This window comes from Octopus bimaculoides, chromosome 7, assembly GCF_046866305.1.
Source record: "Octopus bimaculoides isolate indiv1 chromosome 7, ASM4686630v1, whole genome shotgun sequence".
NCBI lineage: Eukaryota > Metazoa > Mollusca > Cephalopoda > Octopoda > Octopodidae > Octopus > Octopus bimaculoides.
In genome coordinates this window covers 91523577-91544141 of record NC_142934.1, presented here as the reverse complement: position 1 = coordinate 91544141, position 20565 = coordinate 91523577, and the positions used below count along the sequence as shown (strand labels likewise).

Sequence of the window (20565 nt, the reverse complement as noted above, 5' to 3'; positions counted from 1 at the left end):
ATATATATATATATATTTAAAATTTATTAATAAGGGTAGAAATTGATATTAATCAATTAAAACCAGTGGTCTAGCATATTAATAAAACCGAAGATTAAAATTATATTACATACAAAAATAAGAGGAATGACCAGCAAAAGTGGACTCCTATATGCTAGAAATAGATGCCGAATCATCTAACCACGAAAAAATATGTTCTCAGTAAAAAAATAGCGACACAACAGACTGTAAAAGGGCAAGACAAATGAAAAAATACTAAATAAAAAAATAAATAAATAAGCCATTAACCTACATACCATGGTTTCACCTGTTAAAATTTACATAAGTAAATATCTGCAGGCTCATCAGCGTAGTCTGTCGATTTAAATATATAACTTCCAGAACTAGACATAAGACGTCCACCTGAAAGGGAGCACGTGTAGAGTTCTACAAATTACATTCAGTGTATCCCTTCAAATGTCTTCAATCTGGCGTGCTAAGTCCGGAAATAACTCTGCTGGTCATTCCTCTTATTTTTGTATATATATATATATATATATATATATATATATATATATATATATGTATATATCGTCTAGCTGTCCCATCTAAGGTGAGGACTATGTACTGCAATAGCATGGGATTCAAGGGCCCACAGCTATTTAACACCTTGCCAAAGCATCTGAGGGATCTCTATGAAGTGGGGACAGACGTTTTCAAGAAACAACTTGACCTCTTGTTCTCCAAGGTCCCTGATAAACCAATATCAAGGCAGAAAATTCAAAAGATGGCAGCAGTATCGAACTCCCTCCTTCACCAAAAGCTAGTCACACAGAATTGGCCAATTAAAAGATGATTACACTGGCAGTGCCCCAGCATGGCCACAGCCTTGGGGCTGAAACGTATAAAAGAATAAAAATAAATATACATGAATATATATATATATATATATATATATATATATATATATATATATATACACGCACACACACAGACGTACACAGACAGACATAGATACATACGCACGTATAAATGTATATATATATTTGCTCTTTTTACACGTTTCAGTCATTTGACTGCGGCCATGCTGGAACACCGCCTTTAGTCAAACAAATTGACCCCAGGACTTATTCCTTGTAAACCTAGTACTTATTCTATCGGTCACTTTTGCCGAACCATTAAGTTTCCGGGACATAAACACACCAACATCGGTTGTCAAGCGATGATGGCGGGGTACACAGTCACACAAGCACACACACACACACACACACACACACACACACACACACACACACATATATATATATATATATATATATATATATATATATATATATATATATATATATATATATATACACAGATATATATACACATGACACAGGCTTCTTTCAGTTTCCGTCTACCAAATCGACTCACAAGGCTTTGGTCGGCCCAAGGCTACAGTAGAAGGTGCCAAGCAGTGGAACTGAACCCGGAACCATGTGGTTGGTAAGCAAGCTTCTTGCCACACAGAAACGCCTGTGCCTATGTGTGTGTGTGTGTGTGTGTGTGTGTGTGTGTGCGTGTGTAATTGTTGTGTCTAAAAAATATGTGCATTTAATACGAAAGTAGGACCACTCCGTCGGTTACGACGACGAGGGTCCCAGCTGATCCGATCAACGGAACAGCCTGCTCGTGAAATTAACGTGCAAGTGGCTGAGCATTCCACAGACACGTGTACCCTTAACGTAGTTCTCAGGGAGATTCATCGTGACACAAAGTGTGTTAAGGCCGGCCCTTTGAAATACAGGTACTACTCATTTTGGCCAGCTGAATGGACTGGAACAACGTGAAATAAAGTGTCTTGCTCAAGGACACAATACGTCGCCGGGAATTGAAGTCACGACCTTACGATTGTGAGCCGAATGTCCCTAACCACTAAGCCACGCGCCTTCGCAGTACGAAAGTAGTGTTAGTCTGCAAACACTGTTAAAATATTAATGAGATCATCTCCAGTGACTGCTGAAAGTGTAAATTCTTCAATTATCATACCCACTTAATGCTAAATACAGCAAATACGAAATCTTTAATCACAAGTACAGTAAATACGAGTGATCGATAAAAATAAACATAGACAACATTTTTTGTTAATAATACTTTAATGTGAGTGTTCCTTATGAATAATTAACGAAAGGACGAACAAACCTATTTACATGCAACACTTAGATGAAAATCAATTCCGTTTGTAGTATTCGTATTATTATTGTTGTTATTACTAAGGCGGCGAGATGATAGAATCGTTAGCATGTCGGGCGAAATGCTTAGCGGTATTTCGTCTGCCGCTACGTTCTGAGTTCAAATTCCGCCGTGGCTGACATTGTTTTATCCTTTCGGGTTCGATTAAATAAGTATCAGTTACACTCTGGGGTTGATGTAATCGACTTACTCTCTCCCACAAAATTTTAAGCCAAGACTTGTCATAAAACTGAAATGACAGACGATAATGACTGCTTAAGCAAACACAGTCAAAAAAGTGTCGCCTACCACAACATAGTTGACCAATAACCATTACCTCAGCTACAAAAAAGAAAAAAAATATTTATACTGAGTACTGGATAGGGCACAACCTCTAGCTCCAGATGAAACCAATTCGTTGCTATTTTGTTAAACTGTCGTATGCCCAAATTTGGCCAAATGCGTTTTTTCAAAGTTTAATTTTGTCTGCAATAGCCGGTTCTTTTCGTCAAACTATCGTATCTTCAGCTGCCTCAGATACCAAGATATGAAAAATGTCAAAGTGTAGTACAACGGTTTAGTATTTGTTAAAAGTGTAGTAAATCCCTCATACGACAGTTTTACAAAAATATTTCTGACTGAAAGTGCCATATATGCATGGAGTTACGATTTTATGCACCCAACAAAGTATTATTGTTAAACTGAAACTGTTGCTAATGTAAAAAGAAATGGAATGGCGAAACTATTTTTTCATTTTCTGAAAAGCAACGTTTTGGACTTACGACACTCTTGCATAATATTAACAAATTATAAAACAGTACATGGCCTAATCATTTCGGATTTCAGGAATTCGGTTTGTATGTATGAGTTAAACCAAGTGCAACAATTACTATATATATATATATATATATATATATATATATATATATATATATATATATATATTGATAGAAATGGCAAGACAACGAAAGAATGAAAGAGCCCTCGATATTATGTAAATAGAGGAATTTATCTGTAAATATAATATGTGACAAATATTCGGTAGCCATGATAAAACTCCACCCCGACATCCGAAACTCGGAGTTTTATCATGGCTACCGAATAATTGCCACATATATTATATTTACAGATATATATATATATATATATATATATATATATATATATATATATATAAGACTTGTAATTCAATAGTGAGTTATTAAATAGATTTACAAACAAGAAGTTAACACAGCCTGTTTACGGAGACATAATACAGCTTCTTCTGGCTACCATGAAAAGCGTATAAAACAACAGATATTGTTATAGAGTATTTTTAATACATTGACAACAGTGGTTAATATAAAGCTATGATTAAGTTACTTTTGAGAGGGTATATTAATCTACTATTGCGAGAGTATATTTAATAAGCTACAGTTTGGCACTGCCAGAAAATCAATAATCAATAAACACGCTGAAGTGTTAATTAATATTTGTTAAACAAATATACTTACAAACAGTATAATAGCGTAGTTCGAGAGATAAAAAGAAATCACAACTCTAAATAACCCATTAAAAATTGTAAATGAGTAACTTAAATTACATAAAAATTTATAATAAAATCCCAATTCACTACAGTTACAAAATAGATGAATGAACTATAAAAATAATCATCGTTTCAATGGAGTATGTATTGATTGAAAATCAATGACAGACCAGTTTTAGTTATGTACAATAACAAAAACTAGTATTTGAGTAATACAACATCAACAGGCAATTGTCAAACGTCATAAAATGTATTACGAACACCAAACCCACAACAAGGAAAGACAATGAATAACACTGATAAGAAGAGATATTATAACAAGAATATAAGCTGCCATAAAGAAGCAATTTGAAAGAGAAAAAAATACTATGCTCACGCACAAGACCTGATTCATGAAGCATCGTCTGTCGGTCGACATAACGACAGCATAACAGATATCAGTCATTTCATTCGGCAAACGATACGAAAACTAATCAATGGACGTGTTTCTAAGTGATAATTACAGTATCTAATAAAGGCCAGTAATTTCTGGAAGGAATTAAGTCAATTACATCGACGCCAAAAGGATGAAAGTCGATCCCGGTGACATTTAAACTCAGAACTTAAAGTCGGAAGAAATATCGTTAAGCATTTTGTCCGGAGCAGTAACGATTCTGTCAGCCCTATTTTGCGATCTTCATTCTCGAATATTATTTGGATAAATAAAGCAAAATTATTAGGATAAGTAAACCAATACTATTAAGATATGACTCTAACCAACCGATTCACTTGTTATTTAACTATTTATTAAGAATCGTTTATATTTTCATTTCAAATTATCAAAGATGTCAGCTGAAGTATTTTAAGTATTTTAAAAAAACCGCCAAAACACTGATTTGTATAATGAAATAAAGTTCACGGCCAGATAATAATTATGTAAATGAAAAATAGTGACGAAAATGTTTGTAATTTTAATTGCTATTTCTGAATGAGATCTGATTTCATGCTATTTTTAACATAACAATTTATTTAAACCTTCATGTTATTTTCCTCTCCAACTACTTTCCATCAAGCAGAGTAGCTCGTTTCTCTCCTCTCATTTCCCCCCTATTTTTTGTGAGGGGGTCAGAAGTAATTATTTATAACACAATATAAATCACTGGAATCAGGTTTGTTCTGTATTTATTAAAACGATGGGTTTTTTTTCTCCTATCATCTGCATTAAGCTTCAATATAAAACATAGAGTGACCGCTGATGTCTAGATAACGTTGGGTATAATACAGAGGTGTTTGCTTCTTCTATCACCTGTATATACAATGGGGTGCTGGAAAGTTTCTGACTTTTGGGTAAAAGAAAATACTAGTGAAGTGCAGAATGTATGGGGAGAGGGGTGAAACGGTGTGACACATTGTTAGTGAATGCCCGAAATTGGCAACAACACAATTACAAAAGACAATATGACAATGTGGCAAGAATGATCCATCGGGAGCTCTGTGGAAATTATGGTCTACAAAGAGCAAAGACGTGGTATGACCAAATCCTAGCGTTACCGAGGATGAAGTTCGCAAAACCCAGTAGGATGCAATGGTTCAGTGTGACCATCACATTAGACATCGGAAACCAGTGAATAAAAAAGAAATAACTTGCATGATAATCGACATAGTATGTCCTGGTGATAACAAGATCGAAGAGAAATAAGAAGAAAAAGTGAACAACCATGAAGAATTGAAGTGGGAAATACGAAGGCTGTGGGCAATGAAGAGAGTGGACGTGATACCAATAGTAATTGGTTTACTTGGAAGTGTCAGCACTCAGCTACCAACATGGCTGAAAAATATCGGTGCAAGTGTGAAGGTAGAACACCTACAAAAAATCAGCATTGCTTGGAACTGCAAGAACTCTTCGCAGGGTTCTTGAAGCATGATCAGTAAAAAAGTGTCACCTTAGTCTGCTGGTTGTAGACAGCTGACATTTCCCATCATACCCAGCAAAACAAGCTGAGTTTTCATCAACCAACAACAACAACAAATATAATGACAATGATAATGGTGATGATTGTAATGCTGTTGCTATGTGTTATGATTATAATATTCTGCACACCAAAATGTATGTCACTTTTCCGTTGAAGGTCTGCAACAGTTATGGCATGTGTCAGACTTATATCAGCGACGATGTCAACGTTACAGTCATTGACAATGCAGAACTACAACAAAGAAAAACCGAAATATTAGAAAACGTGGACGACTTACTTAAGACACGTAAGTAAACTGTTTTTCACTTCATACCACTACGTTGCTATCAACAAGAATTTATATGGTTCATACACACACACACACACACACACACACACTCACACATCGGTGCAAGTGTGAAGGTAGAACACCTACAATATATATATATATATATATAATATATAATATTATATATATATATATATATATATATATATATATATATATATATATATATATATATGCTTTTACTGCGAATGGTTTTGTTAAACATTGTCGAGTTTTACAATTCTGTAAATGATAATAATAGTGTTTTATAAGCTTAAAGCTTATAGATATCACTGCGCAATGACTAAAGAAAATAGTCTAATAATGGAGCATATAAGCCCTTGACAGAAAAAAGCATATATATATGTATATATATGTATATATATATATATATATATATATATATATATATATATATATATATATATATATATATATATATATATATATATAGAAGTTCAAGGACATCCACAGTGAATATTGTTACTTTGGCGCGCGAAGAAAAATGTTATGAAGTAACAGTTAGAAATAAAAGTATGGTGTTTTGGAGGTTAGCTTTTCATCGGATATACAGGGAAAAGTCCACAGAAGAGGACAAAGAAGGAAGAAAAGTTATAAGAACAGAGAGCCAGCGAATAAAGCTCGTGCGTAATTCACATGTCTGATCACTATTATTATGCGCCTTTTATAGCTTAGCCAGGCTCTTGAGCCTGGTATCCCGGTTTCTATGGCGTATGTGTGTCCCCACTCCAGCTGGACGGGACGCCAGTCCATCGCAGCGTTACTCAAGAAACAGGAAGAAAGAGTGAGAGAAAGTTGGGGCGAAAGAGTACAACAGGGTCGCCACCCCACCCCATCGTGGTGCTTTAGGTGTTTTCGATGAATAAACCGCGATCCTCCGACTGCGAGTCCGCTGCCCTTACCACTGGGCCATTGCGCCTTCACGTCTGATCACTATAGTAACACAATAATGTGTGTGTGTGGGTGTGTGTGTCCTGTAAACCAATTTTCATGAACAACCCAGAGCATTCAGTTGACTCTCCTGTTGACGAATGAGTGTTTCGCTTTTTGCCGAACGACCTGCACAAATGATTTGTTTATAAAAGATCACATGTTTATGCTGTACATTAAGCTCACTCTCTTCATGAAATCAGTGTTGCCTGAATAGGTTCACGGCGTACCACGTGTCAGGTCTCGAAGTGACCACAGAGCAACGTGAAATGGAGTGTTTTGCTCAAGAACACAAAGCATCACCCGGTCTAAGAATTGAAACCGCGATCTTGCCAGCGTCAGTGCAACACCCTAACCACTAGGCCATGCGCCCTCGCATGAAGTACTCAGTATAAGTGCACATTAGAATGAAACATTTTAACTGAATGATCATCACAATTGACAGTTTTATGTCTTAGTTAATAGCTCAATCTTCGGATGATTTATAAGCAGCGGATGATTTATAACAAGTACATATATAAGTTGCTAAACAGTTTTTGATTATGTGTATTTATTCTGAATCATTAAAAGGAGAAAGGACTACAACTCTTTCTAAAAACCTCCTTGCATAGCTGATTTCTTTCTTTTGGATTATCAAAGATCTGTTTAATTTTGATATCGAAAGAAAATCTATAAAATGAGCAAAAATATATGAATAACAAAATTAGTATCAGTAATGTGAACCTGGAAAGTTTTTTGTATTAATTCTTAGTTCGGAAAATAAGAGAAGGGTCAATCACTGGAAAGAAATGATGATTGCATGATAAAAAATATTGTTTGGGATATTATTGAGAAATGTATAAAATACAAAAAGAATAAAATGCTTAGATCAAATATTATGGAAGTAGAGTAAGATAGTTTAATGTTAGTCTACTGAATCTCATACTGAGATACATTTCCAAAAATTTAGCAGATACTTACAGAGGTGTTGGCATTTCTCTCTTTGATGTATTGCTTAGCTTATTAACTCAGACATGGGAATATTAATCATATGTTAGCATATACATTGACTATACCAATATATATATCTATTTTTTTTTTTTGTTTTTATAGAAAACTATTTCGACGCTTTATTGTCATTGGTTGGTATCCTTGGAATCCAAGACAATGCCCGCAAAAAGAGATCAGCTGAACAAGAAATAACAATGAGCCAGGATGTGATCAAAGTAAATTTGTCTTTGTCTTCACAATAATGATAAATCCTATGAGCCCTTCATCCAATCATTTTTTTTTTCATATATTTAAATTGTGAAGATGCCTGTGACAGTAGAGTACTGAACTAAATGCATTGTAATAATTAGGCTTCGTGTAGATGACGAGCGGAATGAATCGTTAGAACACCTGGAAAAATGTTTATAGATATCTATACAATTTATACACACACATACAAATTATATATATATATATATATGGTGTGGTTCTGGTCTCTGTTAACCAAATTCATCTCAAGCAGTTCTTTCAAACATATACGTAGGTGACTCTGTGTGTGTGTGTGATTTTTACATACACCTGTAGAAATTCATCATGATAGGGTTCATGGCATAATTGTGCAAATAAAAAAATACTATAATTACCTGCCATTAGCATAAGAAAGTATTAATTGATATAATTAATAAACTAAATAATTATTATATCTGGTTTTCTATGCCTGGAAGATGGATACAAACCCTCACTACTCCGAAGTTCATAGTCCTGTGGTACACATTGAATTTATTGTAAATCATGCTTGCATGCTTGTTGCAACTGAACTTCTACCAGCAAGGCAAAAGAAATCAGTTAAGCATTTGGCTCAAAATGCTGAAGCGACGAGGGTAGTGGTTGCTTCTCGTGTCATATCCAAATCCAGGAATGAAAATAGAAACAATTTTGAAAATAGAAATATATAAAAGTAAATCAGTTGCTTGTCGCCATTGTAGCCATAGGTCTACATGGTATCAATTTACCTGGAATTAGATATTACGGTTGACCATCTTTCCAGTTGTCACAAATGCTGTGTCGGTGTTGAGATACGAACCGCAGTCAGATCTGTTCTCTTATTCAAAGTTTGATTTTTCTATATTTAACTGCTATTGTAACGTTGCCCGAACAGGAATACAAAAAAAAAAAAAAAAACGATTTCAGAATGTAACTTTTTTTTTTTTCTTTTTACTAGGCCATCGATGCTTGGGAAATGACCGTATTGAAACCGCTATCTACAGAAGAGACCATAATTCTTAGCTCTACAATAGTTAAACTGGACGATGAACAATACAACGACGTTTTTCTTAAAAAATTTATTACTAATTTAGACTCCTTGATAAAAAGCTTCAAATTAAACCAGCAAAGCATGCCAAACAGTATTTTTACATCAAGCGTCAACAAAGTAAGTATAAACTGAAAATTCTTAATACCATATGAAATGTCGGTTTTTTTTTTTCATCTAATTTTATATTTCATTCAGCATTGAATTAGTCTGTTCATGTTTGTTGTAGTTGGGGGTTTATTTGTGGGAGTGGCTTGCTACATCAAATACATCTGGAGATCTTTTTAATCGCTGGTTTACGTTCCAGATCAGTGATTCCTAATGATATTTTGCCTATGGAGCCCTTTCATTACTATTTTACTCTGGTGGCCCTCCCCCACCCACAGCCCCTTGATGTTTAAAAACTAGCTTTATAGATACATCTTTCAAAATTCCTATTTCGTTTTTCACGCATTAACTTGTGTAGTTTGAACTACGCAAAACGTTGAAGAAAGAAACCCAAATGTAATCAAAGGGGTCCAATAGATATCGTTAAACCAAAACTTTTTCACAGATCCTTAATGTACTACTGTGCTTCCCCGATTTACTATTTTGCTTGTCTAGACCCCTAAAAATCTTATATAGACCGCCGGGGGTTATATGGACCCCTGTTGAGGACAACTGTTCCAGATAATAAACTTTGAGGGAATTAAAGATATAATACAGTTGGCGAGGTCCTTAATTGCAGATTCTCCTTTGATTTTTGGTAGAAAATTACTATTTGTAAATCTCACAATGGGAGATATTCAGCAACAGTACTTTGGAGTGAAAATTGTTTGCCAACATAACATGGCACTCCTGGTTTAGGACGAATGTTGCTGTAATTTAGCCCCAGGAGACATCGTCTCCAGCTGGCTATACGACACGGTCTGTGTCCTTTTTCGAAAATATAAGAACACAGTTCATGTCGTATAGCCAGCTGGAGACAATGTCTCTTGGAGCTAAATAACAGCAACATTCATCCTAAACCAGGACTGCCATGTTATGTTGGCAAACAATCTTTACTCCAATTATATTCTTGTATTCTAGGCTGCAGATAATAGATTTGTCGGAAGACGAGGAGATAGAGGCAGCAGTATAAACAACTATGTCGATGTTAGTATGAAATTCGAAACTGGACTGTTCATTCTGGCTGTCTGTAGCAGTTATAAACTAGTTTGAGGATTAAAAATGCAACAAGGAACCAAATGATAAATCTATAACTCATTAAAATGCATAAAGTCGCAAAAATAAGAATCAGTTGAGAACGAGGGTCGATGTAATCGACTTGTCCCCCTCCTCTAAAAATTGCTGGCATTGTACCAAAATTTGAAACCAATGTGTCACAGTGACACCACAAAAGGTTTCATGTTTATGCAGTATTTCCAGGGTAAGTCTATTTGACAGAGTTTATCGCTCTCCAAGCCGAGCCAATAAAAACGGTTAAATCTCATATAAGAAGCTACTCGGAGTTAGATCAATTTTACAGTATTTCCCTCCAGTGTGTTTGTTTTATCGTTATATATGCAATAAGTTTGGCACCTTCACTATTGATATACAATTCTGTCCTTCAAGGAGAGGCGAAATCAATTATATATAGATTCATCTGAAAAGTGTTATAATCAAGAAAGGAAATGTTATATATTGCCAATATTTAACAACGTTTGTTTACAAAACAATCCTCTTTAAATGAAATGTGATATTCTTAATGTTATATCGATTAAATGTCGAGTCAGCGATATTATTTCTTTTTATTCCGGGTAAACATACAAATCATTAGAAAGACTTGAAAGCCTGATCGATAAGCCTAATATTAAATATACCACGTACAACATTGCTTAGTGATGCATGTTAATTTCTTTATTACATTAATTCATTTCACAGATTTCGTGATTGTCAGGTTTCGATGTACAAGGCCTTCAATCAAGAAATTTATACTTTCTATTATTTACTATTTGTATATTATCGACAGAAAACATGCACGAGGAGGTATGTTTGTCAGTTGGTTGTAAAAGTATAATCTAATCACGTCTTTATTCCTAGTTTGGTGCTGGTTACTTTAACCGATTGAAAGTAGTCATCGATGAGATGACCATCATACGCGTCAACTCCTGGCTTCCATTTTCATTTATTTGACGACTTAAGTTTTTGGCTGCCGTTATTCATACCATATTGATATTTATACAAAAATTAATTACATGCATATTAATTGAATGAAATATAGTTATGTGCAGTCATATTTCACATGCTTGTGCACATTCGTTCATAGAAAGACAATATGCTGCACGTGTTGTCCTGAGAGAAGGTATTCTTTTTATAGATAATGTAGGTGTAAACACACAATACTTATGGCCTTGTGGTGTGTTTACATCAATATTATCTCTGAGGAGAATTTCTTCCCTCGCGACAACACATGCAGCGTATTGTCGTTGCATGTCCGAATTAGATATTAGATATGGTTATACATAACTATTTCATAGAAAAACGTTCTTGAGTAGGTAAGGCTCTTTCGTTAAATTTTATTGATTGCTTAATTCTATTTTATTATTTTATCGTAATATTCTATCTTCAAATAAGCTGACAGAATCGTTAGCACACCGGGCGAAATGCTTTGCGGGATTTCGTCCGTCTTTATGTTCTAAGTTCAAATTCCGTTGACTTTGCCTTTCATCCTTTCGGGGTTGATAAATTAAGTACCGGTTGAGTACTGGGGTCGATGTAATCGACTTACACCCTCCCCGAAATTGCTGGCCTTGTACCAAAAATAGAAATTAATCTTATATATGACATTTCTATCTACGATTCTTGAAAAAGATACCACCCTAACAGTGACCCAGCCAATATCACCAGCAATTACGTCAGAGAGATGCAAAATGTAACAAAATAACTAAACATAACATTAATTGCAGCAGTGATCACCATTATTATAATGAATATATCCGTTTTTTTAATGCTACAATAAACCAATCTTATAATTTTGCAGGCCTTATTAGCAGCAAGCCGAAACTGCAGTTCAGAATTATCCCAGAATATTCTTAACAGTATTTTTGAATTTGCTGGTTCTAAAACAAGTCCGAAGAATCTCAAATCTACACACCTCAACATGTTTACGACAACATCTATGTTAAATCAGCCGTTGACGAGTACACAGACAGAAAAAGTCACTTTCACTCCCGGAAAAACATTAGAGAAAAGGTTAACACACTATATACCCTAATTTAGTATTGTTGTTGTTGTTGTTCTTCTTCTTGTCGATATCCTCAGATGAATCCAGATTCAGCAAACCTAGTATCAAAGCGTTCCAGTCATGACCATTGTTAGGTCTGCTTCTTCTGGCGCAATGTTGCTGAATAACCTATACAATGAATATTATTATAGCGATTATGGTTTGTGCAGAGTCAGTCCCACTCTTTCGTTCTTCAAACTTAAATTGATCTGGTGCAATAGGTGCCACAAGCTCAGTAGATGTCAGGAGGCAGGATTTGTGTAGAGTTACTTTATCTTAGATGAACTATTAAAGAGCTGAAGGACCTCATCTATCCTGGGGCCATTGGGGGTGTCTGTCAGGGATCTTCTTCCGGAAGCAATTCCGTGACATGCAGCTTGACCCATAATTGGGACCCTGATAAGCGCTACAACTCTAGTTAAGAGCAGGCCTGGAAACAATAATAGTCAAAAGGTGATTCCACAAACCTCAAAATCCTGGAATCCCCAAACCAGGGCCCCTCTACTAGATGCACTTTACCGAAGACATTAATCATGACAAGGCCGTTCTAAACAACAATGATAGCAATATAACTGCAATAAATGTATTCACCCTGAAAATAGTAATACTTTCACTGTCTCAGTCTATTTCTTGTACTAAGTACACCGTTTCAAGTTTATTGAAACCCGTGTTAAATTCTATTCTTTCTTTTTTCTTTTTTTCCTTTTTTTTTTTTTTTTGCTCTTTCCAGATATTTCGACTGGTCGTGTAGTGATAGCGTGAAATGTCAAGGTGCTGTAGCACAAATATCGCAGATCGTCAACGGAACCAGTGTGTTTCCTTTGAATGACACAAAAACCGAGGTAGCTTCTGATGTGATTGATTTGTCACTCTATAATCCCAATTCAGGTAAAATATACCAGATATTACACAATTACTATCAAATGTGTTACAACATAGAAACAGGTTTCCAAATTTGCTGCAGGATGGTATCCGGGCTAAGCTCCCTACATACACAAAGGCGAATGTTAAAGAACATCGAATGCCCTAAATCAGGCGAGATAACTCACCTCGAAATAACCCCGGACGCTATCAAACAGCAAATTTGGCCAAAACAAAACACATAGACTATGTCCGTCCGATTGATAATATTTATATATATATATATATATATATATATATATATATATATATATATATATATATATATATATATATATATACTTTATTTCAAAGCAGCAGAAATATAACAAAAGCTGTTACTCAGAGTTTCACGTTCCCGTTCATCGGACAGTTTTGTGAGAAACATATATATATATATATATATATATATATATATATATATGTGCGTGTGTGTGTATATATATATATATATATATATATATATATATATATATATATATATATATATATATATATATATATATATACATATATATATACATATATATATATATATATATATATATATATATATATACATATATATATATATATATATATATATATATATATATATATATACATATATACATATATATATATACATATATATATATATATATATATACATATATATATATATATATATATATATATATATATATATATATATATATATATATATATATATACATATATATATATATATATATATATATATATATATATATATATATATATGTATGTATGTATGTATTTATATATGTATGTAGGCGCATGGCTCAGTGGTTAGAGCGTCGAACTTACAACCGTGAGGTTGTGAGTTCGAATCCCGGACCTGGCTGCGTGTTGTGTTCTTGAGCAAGACACTTTATTTCACGTTGCTCCAGTTTACTCAACTGTAGAAATGAGTTGTGACTGCGGGACGAGAGAGGAAAGTTATGGGGCATGAGGCAAGTAATGGTGATACCGGTGGTAATTGGTGCATTAGGAGCAGTTTCCAAGGAATTTGAAAAACATATTAAGAATATTGGAGCTGCTGTCAGGCTCGAGGTGATTCAGAAGACATCATTGTTGGGTACAGCTCGCATTCTAAGGAGAGTCTTGTCTCTTTGAGTCACAGGAGAAGAAGGCACTACTTGAAACCTTTGGTGATTTGTTATTACCTGCTTTCAAGTCAAGAACAACCGGTCTTTCAGAGTATTATCATTATAATAATAATAATAATAATGATAATGATAATGCTAATGATAATGATAGAAAACCCCAAAATGGCAGAGATTGGAAAGATAGTGCTCATGCCAACTGCCCATATCCTACGTAAAATGCTATGTAATCTCAAATTTTAAAACAAACTTGTAATTTTCTTATGTTTTCTTAAACATTTTCTAGAACAACACTATGTACAAAACCAAATATATGGCACTCTAGGCATAACACCAACATAAACTTCTAACTTGTTGTCTCTTGAGGCCCCTGGGTGAGACTTGGAGTCAACTTGTACAAATAGAAAGCAAAAGTCAAACATATAATAATAATAATAATAATAATAATAATAATAATAATAATAATAATAATAATAATAATAATAATAATAATAATAATAATAATAAAAAATCAAATCATGATTGAATGGCTGAAAATTAAAGAAACTAGTATGAATGAGCGCGACACTCTCCCCAAAATTCGCAATTCTAACCAAAACCTGAAAATAATTGGTAAAATCCGCCTTGCACTTAAGGATATAATTTCAGCTAATGATGTTGATATTACAGATCTCAACCACCTGTACTATGCATCCGCAAGAATCTCAACGATTCTATGTGGTGAAAAGATTAGAAAAAGACAACACTCCCACAAAAAGCCTTCTTGGCAAGAACGCATTCAACACCAAATTAAGCTGCTTAGATCTGACATAGAATGTTTGAAAAACCTTAAATTTGACAAGAGTATCAAACCTACAAAGACCCATAAACTAAAGAAAAAATATAATATGAAAACCATAGTTGACATTGATGCCACCATAGAAACCATCAAGCAAAAGGTATGTGCTAAAGCTGCTCGCATAGCAAGGTATGAAAAGCGTGTTAGATTCTTCCGAGATAATAACATGTTCAAAAATAACCCCAAAAATTTCTACAGGAAGATAGGGAAAACACCAGTAACAATAAAGTCTGTCCCATCAAAAGAAGAAGTGCAAGAATTTTGGAATAAAATCTGGGCAGAAGATAAAACACACAATGAAAAGGCCCCTTGGATTGATAGAATATCTACAGACCTAGACTCCTTAGAGGAGCAAAAGTGGGAAGGGGTCAAGGTAGAAGATATAAGATCTGCTCTCAGGAGGTCAAGCAAATGGAAGTCTCCAGGAAAGGATAAAATTCCTAACTTCTGGTTGAATGCCTTCCCAGAAAGCCATGAACTGCTAACAAAACTTTACAACGATGTTTTGCAAAATCCTAGTTTGATGCCCTCTTGGCTAGTTAATGGTTTAACATTCCTGCTTCCAAAAAATGAGGAAACAAACGAACCAAAAAATTATCGCCCCATAACCTGCTTAACAACAATGTATAAGACACTAACATCTGTCCTAACCGAGTACACCTATAGTTTTTTAATAGAAAGTAGCATATTCCCTAATGAGCAAAAGGGATGTAAACGTAGATCTTATGGTTGTAAAGATCAGCTACTCATCAATAAGATGATCTTAGAAGATTGTCACAAGCGACACAAAAACTTGTCAATAGCCTGGATAGACTATAAAAAGGCCTTTGATAGCCTACCACATAGCTGGATTAGGAAATGTCTGGAAATGTATAAAATAGCTCCTACTCTGCGAAACTTTTTATCTGTAAGTATGAGATCATGGAGAACCACACTGATGTTGAACAATGACAATGAATCTCTAAATGCTGGAGATGTAAGAATTTCATGTGGCATTTTCCAGGGTGACTCACTATCACCACTCCTCTTCTGTCTAGCTCTAATACCGCTCTCAAAATTGCTCAATGATGCACAGTATGGTTATAAAATATTTGATAAAAATATAAATCATCTCATTTACATGGATGATTTAAAGCTCTTTGCAAAAAATGACCAACAACTCAAAGGCCTACTAGCGATTGTTAAACAATTCAGTGATGACATCAGGATGCAATTTGGCCTTGATAAATGTGCAAAAGCTACCTTTATCAAAGGAAAAATGACAAATACATCTAATGTGAACCTTGACCAGCAAAATGTCATAAAAGAGTTAGAACCAGCGGAGAGCTACAAATACCTAGGGGTAATTGAAGGGGACAATATCAAGCACTCAGTGATGAGGGAAAGGATCAGAAGAGAATGTTATCGCAGGGTGAGAGCAATACTGAAGACAGAGCTGAACGCGAGAAACAAGATCGAAGCGATCAATGCTCTAGCCATACCAGTCGTGACTTACAGTTTCAACATCGTTAACTGGTCAATTACTGAAATATGTAATGTTGACAGAAAAATACGAAAACTGTTGACAATGCATAGAATGCACCACCCTAAGGCAGATATAGAACGTCTTTATCTGCCAAGAAAAGAGGGAGGCCGAGGACTTTTACAGCTGGCATTATCAATGAAGGTAGCCACAATTGGCCTAGACACCTATCTGAAAAACTCTGAGGACTGGATGCTAAAACTTGTCTTAAAATATGAAAGCAAGAAAGCATCTTACTCAGTAACAAAACAGGCAAAGGAATATCTAAGTGAATTCCAATTGCAACAAATTCAAGAATTAGACGAACTAGAAACACCTGCAGAAAAAGCTAAGCGCTTGAAAACCCGTGCTAAAATTGCTGCCTTAGCTATTATGACTGAAAAATGGCATGGAAAACCTCTCAATGGCAAATACCCAAAGAGAGCGAATAATGCAGATAGTGACAAAGCCCTTACCCACCAATGGTTAATGGCCTCTGGCTTGAAATCAGAAACAGAGGGGTTTATCATAGCAGCCCAAGATCAATGCCTACCTACAAAGAACTACCAGGCCAACATATTAAAGAACGGCAGCTCCCCATTATGTCGTATATGCCAACAACAAAATGAGACCATCGATCATGTTGTCTCCATGTGCAGTCTGCTTGCGCCTACAGAGTATCTCAACAGGCATGATAGAGCTGCACAATATATTCACTGGGTAATATGCAAAAACCTGGACTTGCCCCATGATAAAAACTGGTGGGAACACAAACCACCCCCAGTACTTGAAAATGATCACATTGCACTCCTCTGGAACTTCACCATTCAAACTGACAGAAAGATAGACGCAAATAGGCCAGACATCATACTGAAAGACTTCAGACAAAAATCATGCCTCCTCATTGATATGACTGTCCCAATCGATATAAACGTATCTGTCAAGACCTACCAAAAACTGAGCAAATATAAAGATCTTGAAATAGAAATTAGCAAAATGTGGAATCTGAAGACGAAAACAATACCTATTGTCATAGGTGCCCTGGGAATGACAGCGAAACGGGCTGATTACTACCTAGATCAGATTCCAGGAAACCCCAAAATGGCTGAAGTTCAAAAGATAGTGCTCATGGGAACTGCCCATATCCTACGTAAAATACTGTCTATGTGATCTCAAATTTTAAAGTAAACACATAATTTTCTTATGGTTTCTTAAACATTCACTTGAACAAAACTGTACAAATCCAAATATATGGTACCCTAGGCATAACACCTACATGAACTTCTAACTTGTTGTCTCTTGAGGTCTCTGGGTGAGACTTGGATCCAACTTGTACAAATGCAAAACAAAAGTCAAACATAAAATAATAATAATAATAATAATAATAATAATAATAATAAATAGAGTGGTTGACATTGGGTAGAACAGTGCTGTACCTGAAAGACATCGAAAAAGGCAATACGGTAGACAATTACAGGCCGATATCCTGTTTGCCACTTATGTGGAAATTATTGACTGGAATACTCGCAGAGTCAATGTACGAACATCTAGAAAAAAAATAGAGTCCTGCCACATGAGCAGAAGGGTTGCAAGCGTAAGTGCAGAGGTACCAAGGATCAACTCCTGATAGATAAAACTGTACTCAGAGACTGCAAGAGGAGGAAAGGTAATTTTGCCATGTCATGGATCGACTATCGTAAGGCGTACGATATGATCCCACATTCTTGGATTGTGGAGTGTATGAACCTTTTTTGGACTGCATCGAATGTTGAGCGATTGCTTGGAAAAAGTATAGCGAATTGGAGGACGGACCTGACAGCATACGGAAGAAGTTTAGGAACAGTAGAAATTAGGAGAGGCATCTTCCAAGGGGATTGCCTGTCCCCACTGATATTTGTACTGTGCTTGATACCATTGACACTGATTCTGAGGAAAGCAAAAGCTGGATATGTATTCAAAAGCCATCAACAGAACGTCAACCATTTGTTATTTATGGGACCTCAAACTTTATGGTAAAGATGAAGTCCAAGTCAGTTCTCTCGGTGATACGGTGTACACCTTCAGTGCTGATATCAGTATGGAGTTCGGACTGAGAAAGTGTGGTGTGTTAGTCTTGAAGTGAGGCAAAATCAAATATATGGACGGACTAACGATACCATCGGGGGAGGTTATGAAGCAGATAGAAGAGACGGGCTATAAGTGCTTGGGGATTTTGGAAATGGATAAATTGATGGGTGTGTCTCGGCGAGTGATTGTAAGAAACATGCAGATTAAAAGTAAATAATGATGATGATGAGGATAAATACTATATTATACAAAGAAAGAGTAAATGATTATCTTATGAACTTCATTAGGTTAGGATGCAATTTCATGCAATTTCATGCAATTTCATTCACATATATATATATGTGTGTGTGTGTGTATATATATGTATATATATATGTATATATATATATATATATATATATATATATATATATATATATATATATATATGTGTGTGTGTGTGTGTGTGTGTGTGTGTGTGTGTGTGTGTGTGTATATGTGTATATATATATATATATGATTGACCGCCAGCTCCAAAAGCATTTTTTTGGTATCAAAGTCAACATTGAAAGGAAACCAACTTCATAATGCTTGAAGTACGTTACCAAGACACGACCATTCCTGTTAAGACATGTCGTGTTGTATCAACAAATCCTTCATTTACCTGTCTCCACACCATCAACAAATATTTGCTAGAAGCTTTGTTTTCCTCCATTCACCTAATCCATACACTCAATGACGATCGAATTCCGGTTCCTGTTCGTTGTCCATCCTCTGCACAACGTTTCTCTGTCTTTTCTCCTGTGTCTTTCCTCACTCGCTTCAGTCACTGGGACTGCTGCCGTTTCTGGGAAACAGCCTTGAAAGATTTTCAATCGAACAAATCGACCCCGGTACTTATTTTCCATTTAAGATTCGTACTTATTCTATCGGTCTCTTTTTGCCGAATCGCTAGGTTATGGGGACATAAACACACCAACACTGGTTGTCAAGCAGTGGTGGAGGATGAACAGACACAAATACACACGCACATACACACATCTATCTATCTATCTATATCTATATATATATATATATATATATATATATATATATATATGTATATATATATATATATATATATATATATATATATATATATATATATATATATGTATATATATATGTATATATATATATATATATATATGTGTGTGTGTGTGTGTATATATATATGTATATATATATGTATATATATATATATATATATATATATGTGTGTGTGTGTGTGTGTGTGTGTGTGTGTGTGTGTGTGTGTGTGTGTGTGTGTGTGTGTGTATATGTGTATATATATATATATGATTGACCGCCAGCTCCAAAAGCATTTTTTTATTCTCTCTTTATTTATTTCCTCGTGTTCCTTTCTGCTGAAGAGCGTAGGCTCGAAACGTAAGAGACTTTCTCACCTTCCCGAGCGTTAAACTAATACACCTGTTTGTTGTTTATACACCTGTCTTCATGTTTTGTTTTTCTGCAAATTTCAACTATATATATATCAGCTGATGAATGAATAATTCCACAAGTGGCTATTTGTCTTCCTATGTGTTCGTTCCGTTGTCTGTAGTTCATTTTTCTAATGTCCTGTACCCGAATATGCATCTATATACACATGTAGATGTAAGTACCTACATATATGTGTGTATACATGCGAATATATC

General features: G+C 35.0%; 1 protein-coding gene across 1 annotated transcript in view; it reads left to right on the top strand.

The window, feature by feature from the left end:
- The window catches only part of LOC106872793 (uncharacterized), a 124023-nt gene that overhangs the window by 85356 nt on the left and 18102 nt on the right, over nt 1–20565 (top strand). Inside the window, exons 21-25 of the mRNA XM_089355658.1 lie at nt 5830–5959; nt 8024–8136; nt 9123–9332; nt 12214–12425; nt 13187–13344. Of these exons, the coding sequence (XP_089211784.1) occupies nt 5830–5959; nt 8024–8136; nt 9123–9332; nt 12214–12425; nt 13187–13344 (823 nt within the window). The remainder of the gene's footprint in view (nt 1–5829; nt 5960–8023; nt 8137–9122; nt 9333–12213; nt 12426–13186; nt 13345–20565) is intronic.